The 15,876-nt window shown below is 42.2% G+C and overlaps 1 protein-coding gene across 1 annotated transcript; it reads left to right on the forward strand.

Annotated features, from left to right (window-relative positions):
- The first annotated feature begins 3,848 nt into the window (after positions 1-3,848).
- Positions 3,849-5,370, forward strand: LOC147435584 (peroxidase P7-like). Its single transcript, XM_086488003.1, has 2 exons — positions 3,849-4,458; positions 4,610-5,370. Exons 1-2 carry the CDS (start codon positions 4,012-4,014, stop codon positions 5,180-5,182), a joined length of 1,020 nt encoding a protein of 339 aa, XP_086344129.1. The 5' UTR covers positions 3,849-4,011; the 3' UTR covers positions 5,183-5,370.
- Positions 5,371-15,876: the final 10,506 nt, after the last annotated feature.

Genomic DNA, 15,876 nt, shown 5'->3' on the forward strand with positions numbered 1-15,876 from the left:
GGCCAAATATTCACCGGGATGTTAACCATTGGTGCAAGTCTTGTTTGCCTTGCCAAAAAATGGGGAAGAGAATTTTGAAGCCCAAATTACGAAAGACAATTCTAGCTTTTGATGTGTTCAAAAAATGGGGTCTTGATGCTATTGCACCCTTACCCATGACTAGTAAAAGGAATGCTTACATCTTGAAAGCAGTGGATTATCTATCACGTTGGGCAGAAGACAAAGCTATCAAACATATTACTAGTAAGGAAATGGGAAAGTTTGTATATGAGCATATATGCTACAAATTTGGTGTGCCACTAGAACTACTTTCTGATAGAGGACTGGGATTAAGGAGAGTTGTTTGACATCCTATGCGAGAAGCTCAATATACAACACAGGTACAGTTCTTCTTATTATTCACAATGCAATGGTCTCAATGAGGGGTTCAATGTAGAGTTGGTGAAAATCTTGATAAAGATGATCCAGACACATGAGAAAACTTGGGTTTCAGAGTTGCCTTGTGCATTATGGGCCTACAGAACTACTATCAAAACAAGCACATGGTTTTCTTCTTATCACTTGTTCTATGGCACGGAAGCATTATTGCCAATTGAAGTGGAGATTCCTGAATCCTGTACTCAAATTGTTGTCATTGGGAGATGAAGAGCAAAGGGACACTTGGCAGAAAAGGCTATTGGATCTACAATGTTTGCAATTGGACAGAGTTTTGGCTTTAAACTACTATGAGGAAGTGTCAAAGAAAGCTCAAATAAAGGCTAATGAATATGTGAAGAATAAGGGGATTGAAAAGGGTGATCTTGTGTTGCGATACAATAGTAAGTTGGACAATACCTTTTAGAAAAAGTTTCAAATTAAATGGGAAGGTCCTTTTACTATTGTGAAGAAGTTCGACAATGATACATATCAGCTGGTAGATTTGGGTGGTGCACACCATAAATATCATGTTAATGGTTACAGATTGAAGAAATATCTGGCACGTTTGATGAAAATTGTGTCAAATGAGATGTTATCAATGAAGGAAGATAGTGTGAAGACATTTGAGAATGTAAATGAGGTTTTCGGAAATGAGCTGCAGTAGTTGTTCACTCCCTAGAAACCCCCGCTTGGTATGAATGATCAAGAAAACTAGGGGGGGTTGGAAAGCTATGTTAGGCATTTTTTGGATGAGCATTAAGTTATTAAATCATGCTAAAATGCTTGCTAACTAGCCTCATGTACATATGTGTACATAGTGCTTCGAGTCTTGGAAGTGACCATGTAAAAATTCATGTACAAAGGTCTAATTTTCAGCCGTGATTTACAACTCGTTAATCAAGCTTGTACATCATGAGTTATGTGTATCCAAAGTGGGTGGTCTCAACTTAGAAAGTGATTGCAGCTCCATGCGACAAAGGCAACTAGGCCAAATTGATGATTGAAATTAGAAATGCTCAGATTTAAGATTTTTAGAAGTAGCTAAGATAATGGAATCCAAGCCGTGTGTTATGGTGTGTCATTCGATGACCGGAGCAGCAAGTTATGCTTTAGGGAAGGTTGTCCAAAATCCTGCTTGGGGGAGAAGCTGGAAACTAATTGGGCATGGGGGAGTTGGGAGGATTGGGGAGGAAGTTGCCATGTGGCATGGGAATTATCCCACATGGGAAGGGAAAAGGGGAGAGTGGAGGGTATATAGGGCACATTGGGAGCCCATTATGGGTGTATCAAGGTGAGAGGAGCTCTCAAGGCTTGGCTATGGAGGGGCTCGTGGGCTTCATGGGGGAGATGGGGCACATTTTTTGGGTTCCCACTCAGTTGGACAAGCACCTGGCTTCAATTTTTGGCCCTTGGACACTTGCCCCCACCCCATTCTCTTGGTCAAAAGGTCACCGACACCTCATTTTCTATATACCCAAAAAAGGCAAAAAATGAACCAATTAAACGAGGCTTACAAAGAGAGCCTTGTCGGTTGAGAAGAGAGGGGAAATTTTTGGGAATAAAAGATAAGAAAGACCCCCATTTTAATAGTTGCAACACCTGCACAACTTCCAGAGAGCTCATTTTTTAGCAAGAAAGAGTACACCATCGTTTTCAACTGGCCATAACTCTTTCATCTTACATCAGTTTTTTGCATATGGATACTCTACGAACATCTCCATGAGACGAGATTCGTCATGATGTCCTCAGTTTCTCCTAGTTTTGAGTGTGTTTCATGCTTGAAGGGTTTTTCATAAATCACTATAAACAGTACAAGTGTTTTTGGTAGTGTAATAGTTCTTCCTTCCGACGATGGGATTTGTGCAAGATTATAGAGGCACTCGTTTTCCTTGTCGTTTGCACGCTAACAACGTGCACATACCAGCCTTGTGGAGTGAGTGTTCTTTACTTTTGAATATAATTGTTTTTTTTTGCAAATTAAAATGATGCTATATCATCTCCACGTTTTAGAAAATGCTATTTAGTGAAAATATTGGCCAAGGGAGAGGTTACAATGACCGAGGTATCTATTCCAACATAGAAGAGAAGCCATTTTTGCATTGGGTGAGAATGCATGTATACTAGTGGCTGCTAGAAAGGTGATACAATAACATTTGAGAATAGTGATATATATATATGAGTGCACTTTTGGTAATGCTTCTTATACAGGAGTGTATTGAGCTTGGCAGAGTAGATAAAGTGTGAGAATTTAATGGTGAAGAAGCCCCATGCATGTGCTACACGTGATTATACAGCTTGTTCTCGAAGAGCCAATGCAAGCTTTCCACAATTAAAGATCACTTTGACAAAGCATTTGTGCAATGGAAGTCAACCATATGGACTACACACAATGGAGAGGAACAGTTGCACTATGCATGCACAATGTGGCACTTATTATATAGATCTCTAGTATTATGTTTTATGGGTATGTATGATCAATGCGAGGATCAATGTAGTATGTTTTGATGCACGTAGTCAATATTGTATGTTGTAGATGGTGGAATTGGTAGCCTCAAACCCCAAATCATCCTCCAACTGCCTCCAACAACATTCAAACTGCTCTATAAAAACTGAAAAATCTTGACTTACATATTATTTTAGCGCCTTTGCCTTTGCTCTCGCTTCCTCAAGAGAAACCCAAATCTGTCTTTTCAGACACGTACATAAGACAACGAACTTTTAGATGATGCTCTTGAGCAACTGATAAATTAAAGGGGTGTACTTTTTGACCCCCTAGAGGTATGGGCGGCACTCTCACATTAGAGATTGGGCGGGGAAAAAAAATCGTGAGAGTTAAAATCTTCCCCACAAGATAGAAGCAAATGGGTGGATCCACATGGTGTGAGCCCATTGTTTGGTACGTCGTTTGTGGTGTATAGTGAGTCATGCATAGTGTGAACAAGCAAGGTAATAATTACATCCATTTTAGCGTCTATCACCTCTTGTGCAGTGTGAACGAGCCCTTCCCATAACTCACAGCTCACGCACGACAAGTCTATAATAATGAAATATAATTATATTATATATTATATATTACAATAATAAAGTGAAGTTTTGACGATTGACTTGCCACTGGCTTTCGACCGCGACACGCAGCATGAAAGGAACGTTCAACATGAGCTGCTCAAGTTAAGGAGAAATGTTCAAACATGAGCTGGTCATGCGTCCTGCAGGCAGGATACGTTCTCGACGAATTATGTACTATGAAGAGAGAGAGAGAGAGAGAGAGAGAGAGAGAGAGAGAGAGAGAGATCAGATTCAAGAGGTATTGCTGCACGTAGCCGTGAGAAGCACGGCATCAGAGAGCTACGCAAAGACTCGTTCCTGAGGGCCTCGATCCCATCAGCTTGTTCTACTCTATATATCGACTAGCCGAGCTCCAGCTTGCTGTAAATTACTCTATATCAAATCGGGCTCTAGCAGCTCTAGACTAAATATCAACCAGCCCATCTTGCGCGAATTGCATTCATTGCTGATCAGTTTGCACAATATTAGTGCCATTCTACCCACTGCTTCGGCTGATCTGCATCTGGTCCTCATAAATACTACTTTGCCATGGCCGGACGTCCTGTGTATGCTCTAGTAATTAGTCTGCTTCTCCTCAGCTTGATCATCGGCCTATTGAGGAGCGTCAACGCCGGCCGCAGTTTGGAAGGCAGCAGCGGCCCACTGCAGTACAACTTCTACAAGAGCAGCTGTCCCAGTGCTGAGTCTATCGTGCGGCAGGTGGTGGGTAACGCAGTAGCCAACGAGGCCCGCATGGCCGGCTCGCTGCTGCGATTGCACTTCCACGACTGCTTCGTGCAGGGCTGCGATGGCTCGCTGCTGCTCAAGAGCATCCCGGGCGTGCTGGAGGGCGAGCAGGAGGCCCTCCCCAACATCAACTCTGTGCGTGGCTTCGACGTAGTGGACGACATCAAGGCCGCGCTGGAGAAGGAGTGTCCTGGAGTCGTCTCCTGTGCCGACATCCTGGCCATGGCGGCGCGCGACTCCGTGGTGGTGGTAAGCTTCAACCATATTATCTAAATAGGCGATTAGCCTGCTGCCCACGTCGATTGTATTCTACTTGCATCTGCTGATACATTTTTGAATTTTCATAACACTACTAGCTCTATTAATGACTAATCTGGGCGTTGGTCATTCAATATTGCAGAGCGGTGGCCCCTCCTACCGCGTGCTGCTTGGTCGGCGCGACAGTCTCACCGCCAGCCGCTCCCTCGCCAACCAGTTCCTGCCCGGATTCAACTTCAACGTCAGCGACCTCATCGCCAACTTCGCCAATGTCGGCCTCTCCGCCAGAGACATGGTGGTGCTCTCCGGTGGCCACACTATCGGCAAGGCCAACTGCAACACCTTTGCCGCACGCCTCACGCCCAACGTCGAGGACCCCACCGCCCTCGAGCCCGCCTACCGCGAGTCGCTCGTCCCTCAGTGCCCGGCCGGCTCCAATGCCGCCTTCGTGAACCTTGACATCGCCTCCCCCACGCTCTTCGACAACGGTTACTACTCCAACCTCCTCAGAACTCGCGGACTCCTTCACTCAGACCAGGTGCTCTATTCAACAGCCGGAACCACGCGCAACCAGGTGGCCCGCTACGCCAAGAGCCAAGCTGCCTTCTTCTCCGACTTCACCGCCGCAATCATTAAGATGGGCAACATCGCCCCACTCACCGGCTCCACGCAGGGCGAGGTGCGCACCCAGTGCGGCTTCGTCAATAGTAGCTAGCCTAACTGCTCCCTGGACTAACTCCTTGAAGAGCACCTTATAAGAAGTCAAGGCACACGATGAAGAAGAAAAACAATTAGTTTGGCCCCATAAATAATAATACTCTAAAAACCAGCTTCCTTCCCTCAATAACAAAATTGTTTGTGACATTTTTTGTAAAGCACAAATATATTCTTTGACTTGTTGTGTCTCCAATTTATAGTGCGTACTTTCTCTAGTTAATAATGATCTCCAATATATAGCTACGAAGGTGGATGTCTAATTGAAGTGCAAATAAGTCTTCCAAATGAAAAAGACAAAAAATCATAATTTTGTCTGATCACATACGCATCACGAATATATTGGACCTTGTGAGCTTGGCATCATCAAGTACTACTAACAAGCTAGATGTGCATACGTAAATCTTAATTCCTAATTAATCCTTTTATAGTGTCATTAGGCTTAACTAGTAATGCTAGATCTATCCAAATTTATCATAAGAGAATTGTTGTTGAATTTTTGAAACATTAAACAATTACTTAATAATGAGCTTCTTATAAATAATAACACATTTAAAAAATACTTAAATCTTCCCATGTTTTATATCAACCCAATTGTAGGACACTATTTGACAATGCACACATAGAATATTGCATTTGGAAGGGTGCTCTTACAAAGAAATTGTTAGAAATATCCCAAAATCTATTGGTCTTGCACATGCACTGGTTTCATTTGGCAATACTTAAAGTCATGTATGTCAAATCTTTTCTTGCAATAATGACAAATGATTCCGGTTTGAGACTCCCAATTACTAAGACCCAATGGCCACACATATGTGTGATGTATATATCTTTTCAACACCTTATTGTAGTCCTCAATAAACCATTAAAAGTTATTGCATATCGGGAAAGTCCCTTACATTGCATTTTCTCAAAACATTCAAATGGTTTCTTGCCCAGCATACCCCTTGATTAGTGTAGACCCTGAGATAACATACATGCTAGAAAACTTGTCGAGCTTTAGTAAAGGCGTAGCCCTTTAGAGTATATCAATGTAGAGTTAGCCAGAGCCGAATACACGTACTTATAAATAGAACTTGCTACTTTCATTTTGGGGGGAGAGGGAGCTCTTGCACTTTGCATAGTACACAATGAGAGTGCTTGTGAGTGTGTGTGGGTGAGTATACCCCCTAAGCACCCCCCTAGCTTGCTTGGGTCGACCCCCCCTTGTAGCTCATGCTTGAAGCTCATTGGACCCCTCCAGGCCTAGCCAATCACAAGCAGAGCCTATTACAAGCAACATGGATAGCCTTGGGACAAGTGTCCCCCATTCCCCTTTGAGAGAGAGGACTTGATAAATGCAAAAACAATTAGATAATTCAAGTAATTTATCATTGGACCCCTTTGAATCCTAGCCAATAGGCTTCAAGCAACACATGAAGTTAACATGGGTAGGGACCTGACATGTGTCCTTGCTGCCTCTTCAAGCTGGGGCTTCCCTTGTGAGTGTGAGTGTGTGTTCTCTCTCTAATCCCTAGGAAAAGGGCTCGCCCCCCCTCTTGTAGGGATGCTTTTGACTTTAGGAGCTCAAGCACCTTAGTCATCAAGCATGACAAATCACTTGGACTAGGGGGTATTCCCACAAGCATCTCAGGCAAGCATGTCAAGGCACCTCAAGCACCTTAATCAAGCGGCAAGTCAAGCACCTCAAGCATGGATTAAGTCAAGCACCTCAAGCACCTTAATCAAGCACCTCAAGCAGGACAAACACCTCAAGCACGACAAGCACCTCAAGCAGGACAAACACCTCGAGCTTGGGCCGGGTTCCCACCTCAAGCTCAGCCCTAGCTTACCTAAGGTCAAAGGACTTTTACACACATTATTGGAGGTCTTCAATGAAGCTAACCTTAAGGTCTTATGCTCCATTGGTTAGCCTTGCTCTTGATAGACCATCTCCCATTTGGGCCCCTTTACTATTGGCCCCGTGTTGAGATAGATCTATACGCACAAATCTATATCTTAACACTTGTTCCCGTTTATTCTCCCGCATTAAGTGATCAATTTAATATGAGAAAATCATTTGGGTTGGTTAGATATTAGATTTTATGACATTACCTCTCTCTTGAAATCATAGTCGTCCTCGACTATGAGGTAGAAGAGATAAAGGCTTAGTCATTAGTCAATCGTACTTAGCGGGTAGAGGATCCCTTTTTTACCCTACGACATCTTTCCAAGATGGATGACTAATCCATTTGGTGCTTGGGAGACATAGCTGCCGCAAGCATGTCTGCTCTTTAGTCCATTTCATTCTCCCAAAGTAGAGTGACAAATTCTACTTGGTGTTTGAGAGACGTCGTCATCACAAACATGATTCTAAGCATGCATACTAGTTAAATTTGTGCACAATTAAAAAGAGGATTAGTCTTATAAGACAAAAACATGAGTCATTTAAAAGAGAGTTGTACATTTGCTTACTCTAATGTAGCATTGTAAGCATTGACAAGGTTCATACTATCCTTAAGTTGTACTCCTTGCATCCATTTAGCATCTTCAAAAGGATAATTTTTGAACTTAATAAGATACCGTCGGATTATCTTACCATGTCGTAGTACCTTGTCTTCATGCCGAAGGACAGCTTCGGGTTGTAGCACCTCTTCTTGGTCTTCAACTTCGGGAGAGTCTTCAATAATTGGTTCAGTTGGTGGCTCTCCTTTGTAGGGCTTAAGTAGGCTTACATGAAAGGCATTGTGTATAAGCCAATGGTTGGGCAACTTGAGTTGATAAGCCGTCTCATTAATGGGCTTGAAGATTTGGAAAGGACCATAGTATCTTTTTGCTAGTTTAGCATAATACTTTTGATGGCCCGTAGGATTTTTGCCCGTCGTTTGCCTTAATCGAGCCTTAGGAAACTTGAGTAAGACCCAATCATTTTCTTTGAACATTAAGGCTCTTTTGTGCTTATCAGCAGCAGCTTTTTGCCTTTGTTGAGAGATGGCTATAGCCTCCCTAATCTTTTGAAAAGATTCTTGTAGGTCACGGCTATACTCATCGGCGGCGAATTATCTTCCCATGTACTTTGAGTAGCAAGGGACTTTTAGGTCTTCCCTCTATGATCTCGAAAGGTGCTTTCCCCGTAGAAGTATGTACAGTATTATTGTAGGCATACTCTACTAGAGGTAAATACTTTTCCCATTGTGAGCGTTGATCTACTTCGGTAACATAAATCTTGAGTAGATCGAGTATCGTAAGATTGGCTATCTCACTTTGGCCATCCGTTTGTGGGTGATAGGCCGAAGAGAAATTCAATCTTGTTCCTAGATTTTCAAAGAGACCTTTCCAGAAATTACTGGTCATTCTAGGATCTCTATCTGACACGATGGATGTGGGTAATCCATGGTGCTTGAAAATCTGAGATATGTAGAGAGTTTCCAATTGATGTGCCTTAATAGTCTTTTTGACAAGAATAAAATGTGCTTGCTTGCTAAAACTGTCGACTATTGTCCATATTCCTGTATTCCCATGGATAGACTTGGGTAATCCAAAGATGAAATCCATGGATATACTCTCCCATGGTGAATTTGGAATAGGCAATGGCTGGAGTAATCCAGGTTGCTTCCCTCTATCATACTTGGTCTTTTGGCATACTACACATTTTGAAACATACTCTTGTATGTCCACTTTCATGGTAGGCCAATAGAAATACGTCTCTACTCCTCGAAGAGTAGGTTGAATACCTCTATGCCCTGCATATGGAGCAGCATGGGATTCATACATAACCTTCTCACGAAGGGAATGGGTAACACATAGCCTATTGCCGTGGAGAAGATAACCATCCTGCAAGGTGAATGGCTCCTCTTTCTTCCCCAAAGCAAGGGCTGACATTATGTCTCTAAAGTCAGGGTCAGTAGCATACTCATCTATCATAGAGGATAGATCATTGTGAGTATCTATAGACACCGCATTAACTTTTGGTCGTCGTGAAAGTGCATCGGCAACTTGATTGTGCTTACCAGCTATGTGAGCAATATGGAAATTAAATTGCGAAAGAAAATTTGCCCACCTCATTTGTTTGTCGGAAAGTTTGGTTTGCGTCATGAAATACTTGAGACTTTGGTGGTCGGTTCGTAGGATAAATGGAGTCCCTAATAGGTAGTGCTTCCTTGTATCTAGGGCCTGTAGAACAGCTAAAAGATCTTTCTCATAAATGCCCAAGACTTGTTCATCACTATTGAGCCTTCGGCTCTCATATGCTATGGCATGCCCTTCTTGAAGCAAAACCGCTCCAAGGCAATCACAACACGCATCACATTGGACCTCAAATGGTTTTGAGAGATCCGAAAGCTCGAGGACTGGTTGGGAAGTAAGCTTCTCTTTGAGTTTTTCAAAAGCATTTTGCTCCTTAGCAGTCCATACAAACTTAAAGTTCTTCTTTGTTAAGTCGTGTAGTGGTCCTGCTACTTGAGAGAATTTTGCTATGAAGCGTCTATAGTATGCACACATACCATTAAAGCTTCTTAGCTCATGTAGATTCCTTGGGTTAGGCCATGATTTTATTACCTCTAACTTTGATGGATCCATACGAATACCATCATGAGAGATAATGTGACCTAGATATTGAATCTCTTGAAGGAAGAATTCACTTTTCTTTTGGTTGAGAAAAAGTTTGTTTTCCCTCAAGGCTTGAAAAATCACTTGGAGATGTTGCTTATGTTCCTCCAAAGATTTGGAGTAGATGATGATATCATCAAAGAACACTCCAGTGAATTTACGATATGGTCTAAAAATTTTCTCCATGAGACGATTGAAAGTAGCTGGTGCATTAGTCAAGCCAAAAGGCATGACTAGATATTCATAAAGACCAAATGTTGTGCGAAACGCTGTCTTTAGGATATCTTCATCCACTATCCTTATTTGATGATAGCCACTCTTAAGGTCAATCCTAATGAAGTAGGTAGAGACTTGTAGCTTATCAAACAGATCTTCTACCCAAGGCACGGGAAATCTGTTTTTGATAGTAATATGGTTTAGTGCTCGATAGTCCATACACATACGGTATGTACCATCTTTCTTTTGCACTAAAAGGACTGGAGAACAAAAGGGAGAGGAACTAGGCCTCACCATCCCTTTGTCTACCAATTCCTGTACTTGCCTCATAATCTCCTCTTATTGAGCTTGTGAGACTCGATAAGGAGGTTTGTTAGGTGGTGAGCTTCCTGGAAGGAGCTCAATACGATGGTCATCATCCCCTCGTTTTGGAGGTAGGTCCATAGGGATATCATTGATGAACACATCTTGGAATCCTTTTAGAAAAGTAGACAAGTCTAACTCTTCTTGATTCCTATCATTTTCATTTGATAAAACATTATTAGCTTTTAGAGACTCTTTGACATAAATCATGTACGCAGAAACGGAGATCTTCATTGATTTATCAAAAGAAAGAGGATTTACAAGTGGAATAGTGCGACCACGCTCACTAGCATCTATATACATGTTCTTTCCCCTGTAGGTGAAGTAAATTCTCTTTTCAGGGAACTTCATGTTGGCAGCCATGCGATCAAACCATGGTGCCCCTAGGATAACATCCTGATGTTGGAGAGGAGAGATGAAGAAGTCTTCTTTGTCAACATAGCTTTGGACATGAAGCCTCAACTTCCCAATCAAGGGAGTAACGGAGGCTTGTTGTCCCTTGAAAGCTGCATCAGCTGTTACTATATCTCCCATATCAAAAGCTTGAATGCCCATTAACTTGGTGGCCAACTCTATTGATATGAAGTTGAGAGTAGAGCCAGGGTCAAACAAGATGAAGGCATCATGCTCTCTTACCTTTCCCCAAGCATAGGAGAGTGATGATCCTTTGCAATGAGCATCCTCTTTTGGAGCTTCGATGGTGGAAGCCCTAGGAGTCTCATTGCGAGTATTCTTCTTGGGGCAAGAACGATAGCCATGTCCTTGCTCCCCACACTTGAAACCTTTATGGTCCTTGTGAAAAGCTTCAAGCTCTTCAGGAGAGAGTTTGTTTTTACCTTTTTAAACTCCCTTCTCCTTGGACCGATTGTTGTTGTTGTTATTGTTGTTGTTGGAAGTGCCTTGGGAATTATTTTGTGCATTGGATTTCCCCTTTGCATCATTTTTATCTTTGTTTTCCATGGGCTTGACATTACTTCTAGCCCCTTGATGGAAATTGATGCGTGAAGCAACCATGGTGTGATGGATTACTTCGGTAATAGTACCAGGCCGTTGAGAGTTGATGTATTCGGCCATCTCTTCAGGTAATCCCGCACAGAATTTTTGTCTTTGCTCGACAAATTCTATCTTTTGAAAGACAGTAGCTTTGAGATGTAAATCCCAAAACTTGTCTACATACTTGTTGATAGACTCATGAGAGAGAAGCTTCAAGCCGCGCCATTTGGTAAGAACTTTATCTTTAGTATCTCTTGGAAGAAATTGCTTCATGATGGAAACTCCTAGAGTTTTCCATGTCTTTGGGGCTTCTCCATTGCCACGAAGGCTAGCCAACCATTGATGAGCTGATTTTTGGAAGTGCATAGCTACATGGCGTAGCTTGGAGGACTCCGTGAAGCCCTCGTCCCCAAAGGCCGCATCAAATTGCTGGATGAAGGCCAACACTTTGTCGGTAGCACCAAAGGTGCCATCATAGGTGAGAAAAGAGATACTCTTTCCTCCCTCCTTGAACTTCTTTAGCTTTTGTGACCTTCGCCATGCAGGAAATGATTTGCGATGTCCTCCCCTCTTGTATTCTCTAGGAGAATAGCCATAAATTTCATCGGAAGAGGAGGAAGGTGAAGAAGAAGGAGAAGAGGGTGACCTCTTCCTAGCCCTTTTCTTCCTTTGTTTCCTCTCTTGCCTTTCAGAGTGATGAGGAGAAGGACTATAGGTTGCTCTTTTCCTCTTGGGAGGAGTAGGTGATCGTCTAGACCGCCGTCTTCGTGGAGCCACATCTTCAAAAGAACTAAGACTGTCATTGCTTTCTTTCTCTTTGGATTCCTCCTCTCGAATGGGAGAGAGTCTTCTTTTGGGGGTCTCTTCAAGAGGCCTCCTAAGCTCTCTCTCCTCTGGGAGAGGAAGGGAAATTCCATAAGCACGAAGTTGTTGAGTAACTTCGGCTTGCAAAACAGGGTTGCCCATAGCTTGTTGTAACCTAGTGACGAGATAATTCACAAACATGGGAGCATCATCATTAGCACCTTCATGTGCAAAATCAAAGCTATCAATGTTCATTCTACTCTCTTGATTATTGTCAACCATGTTAACAAAATTTATGTTTATACTTAGTGTATGCTTTGGCAATACAAAACCTTAGTTACCACTCCTCTTAGCCTTTGAAAATCGGCTCTTAAGTATCTACACCCACGGCTCAAAGTGGTTAATTATAGAGAGTAGAGGAGTAGGTATAACATAGCCGAATTGCCAAGGGCTAGCTCCTTTCGGACTTCTTATGGCTCAATAATGGTAAAGCTGTAGGCAAGTCTAAAAAGACTCCATTATTAAGTCCAAAGCTCCCGAGGTGTGCACCATCCCCCACATAGTGGGCTTAACAAAACCGATATTAGATCCCAGTTCCACTTACTCTATTATAATTAACAACATCAACCATTTATAGGCTACTTAAGGACCTCTCTTCTTAAGCAATAAAAGAGAAACCAAATGCTCTGATACCAATGTAATGGAATTTGCCTATTCAATTTGAGAATAGCGGAATTTAATGAGAGTACTTTCAAGAAATGATTTTGTGAGCATAGCGGGTACACATAATTGAAGATAGCAACATAATCATAGCAATTAGTTAACTTGGCATAGACAATACTTTTGCAAGAGAGAGAGTTTAGAGAACATGACAACAGTTGAGGACCGGATTTATGTGGAGCCGGTCCCCCCTCCAATAGGCATTTGTATTATGATTTCTCCCATAAAGAGAGACTTGTTACAATACAGTCTTTGTGTTCCTTGTGACCTAGGTGATGCCATGAAGATGTAAGGCTTCATGCATCACAAACATAACATAAACTTGAAGAAAGCTTTAACTATCCCAAGACCTCAAACACCTTCGAAGGTGGAGAGAGCTAGCAGGGAATGAGGGTAGGGAAGAGGAAGAAGAAACATTTCATAGGAGAAAGAATTAGTTCCTCACTTATCATACTCTTGTTGCTAGCATACATAATAGCAATATAGTAATGAAGAAGAAGAATATGGCAAGCTTAAGCATTGAAGCATGGCTCTTGGTTGGATTTGCACTCCATAGCCAAGAGTGTTGGTGTAGGCTCTCAACCTCTAGTTGCTTGGAGAAGGAGAGGGAGCTCTTACACTTTGCATAGTACACAATGAGAGTGCTTGTGAGTGTGTGTGGGTGAGTATACCCCCTAAGCACCCCCCTAGATTGCTTGGGTCGACCCCCCCTTGTAGCTCATGCTTGAAGCTCAATGGACCCCTCCAGGCCTAGCCAATCACAAGCAGAGCCTATTACAAGCAACATGGATAGCCTTGGGACAAGTGTCCCCCTTTCCCCTTTGAGAGACAGGACTTGATAAATGCAAAAACAATTAGCTAATTCAAGTAATTTATCATTGGACCCCTTTGAAGCCTAGGCAATAGGCTTCAAGCAATACATGAAGGTAACATGGGTAGGGACCTGACATGTGTCCTTGCTGCCTCTTTAAGCTGGGGCTTCCCTTGTGAGTGTGAGTGTGTGTTCTCTCTCTAATCCCTAGGAAAAGGGCTCGCCCCCCCTCTTGTAGGGATGCTTTTGACTTTAGGAGCTCAAGCACCTTAGTCATCAAGCATGACAAAGCACTTGGACTAGGGGGTATTCCCACAAGCATCTCAGACAAGCATGCCAAGGCACCTCAAGCACCTTAATCAAGCTGCAAGTCAAGCACCTCAAGCATGGAGTAAGTCAAGCACCTCAAGCACCTTAATCAAGCACCTCAAGTAGGACAAACACCTCGAGCTTGGGCCGGGTTCCCACCTCAAGCTCAGCCCTAGCTTACCTAAGGTCAAAGGACTTTTACACACATTATTGGAGGTCTTCAATGAAGCTAACCCTAAGGTCTTATGCTCCATTGGTTAGCCTTGCCTTGATAGACCATCTCCCATTTGGGCCCCTTTACTATTGGCTCCGTGTTGAGATAGATCTATAAGCACATATCTATATCTTAACACTTGTTCCCGTTTATTCTCCCACATTAAGTGATCAATTTAATATGAGAAAATCATTTGGGTTGGTTAGATATTAGATTTTATGACACACGTACTTATAAATAGAACCTACTACTTTCATTTTGGGGGTAGTCGATCATTGTCACTCGATAAGTATGTCTCCAGTCTTTGTAATTGTAATAGGACTAGTTTTTGAAGTTCTTAAAGTCGAAAAGAATGTAGCAAAACATATCTTTCGTTAGCACGATTTGATAGATTGTTGAATAGTCTATTAAATAGAGCTTATACGAATGAGTTGAGATATTAAGAGAGAACTTATATTCTTTTTTTAAAATAATACACTAAAGACGGATTTGATAAAGATTAATGAATAACAGATAGTCTGTCTATGAACAGTAAAATTGAGATTTTTATTAATATCAATGTTTTATATTTATGTGTTTTAACTTAAAATGCATGGGATGGCTTAAAATAAGTTGTGAAAGTAGTGGAAACCCAAAAATAGAGGTTTTATGAGTCGCGACCTAAAAGTTGCGTTTTTAGCCAAATAAAGACGTTTTTCGCAATTTTGTCCACGATGCCTTGTAGAGTAGGCCTATTCCCGTCGTTTTGAGTACCTGGATCGCTCTGTTCTGAGTTTGTTTGTAAAAGTTATGATGAAAACAAACAGAAGGCAGCAGTAGTGTAGTGTACACAGGGACAGACAGACATACAACATCATACAGTTCTCCCTGCTATCAACCAAGAAGTGGATTGTTTCTTCATGGTAGAGTATGGAAATTGAGATTATGAAGGTATATAATTATGTTTTTTTACTTTGATTATCATGTTGAATTGGTTGCACGAGTATGTTCTTTTGGCTATTTTGTAGGCGATGCAGAAATCAATGTGTGAAACAGGATCTATGCAAAGTGTCATGATAGAAATCTAGCCTTTACGGATCGCTTAGCGATCACGTTCTTATATTATTCTCGCAGGTATACTTGGTACGAAAATCATGCAGGCTTTTCGAGGAAAAGAAGGATAAAAGCACGACGGGTGGTGCGTTTGGGGATCATTCACCGATCTCTTCTTCTGCGAGTGCGAGTGCGAGTGCGAGTGCGAGTGAGAGTGAGAGTGAGAGTGAGAGTGCGAGTGCGAGTGCGAGTGCGAGTGCGAGTGCGAGTGAGACGCTGCATGCAAGCGAACTGAAGCTCGGGGGTGGTCGGGAGGTTCGAGCTCCGTACAACGGAGTGCGCCCATATATTTTGCTCCTCTGTTGTATCAAAACTCTACAACGATTCATCAATACAAAGATCTCTTTCTCTATCTTTTGCTATCGATCTCTATTATTCGGTTCTCGTGACAGTAATTGTCAAGTTGCTGCTCCTTTTGTCATTAAGCTCTATTGTAATCTTCATTCGTTGCCAGTTGTACTTCTATATCATCATCTGAGGATGTTAACCCCAATACTTTGTGTCTAATATCTGACGTTGTAATTTCAGTTCAGTTCATACCTTATTTTTTATGTTTGTCTGAATTCTAAATCTCTTATCTCTCATT

This window comes from Adiantum capillus-veneris, chromosome 18, assembly GCF_014529385.1.
Source record: "Adiantum capillus-veneris isolate H3 chromosome 18, ASM1452938v2, whole genome shotgun sequence".
Classification (NCBI taxonomy): Eukaryota; Viridiplantae; Streptophyta; class Polypodiopsida; order Polypodiales; family Pteridaceae; genus Adiantum; species Adiantum capillus-veneris.

What these genes read in the sequence shown, in the direction of transcription:
- LOC147435584 (XM_086488003.1), top strand. Translation starts at nt 4,012, where the DNA reads ATGGCCGGACGTCCTGTGTATGCTCTAGTAATTAGTCTGCTTCTCCTC. An exon ending in CGCGCGACTCCGTGGTGGTG is followed by an intron (nt 4,459 to 4,609) that starts GTAAGCTTCAAC and finishes TCAATATTGCAG; the next exon opens with AGCGGTGGCCCCTCCTACCG.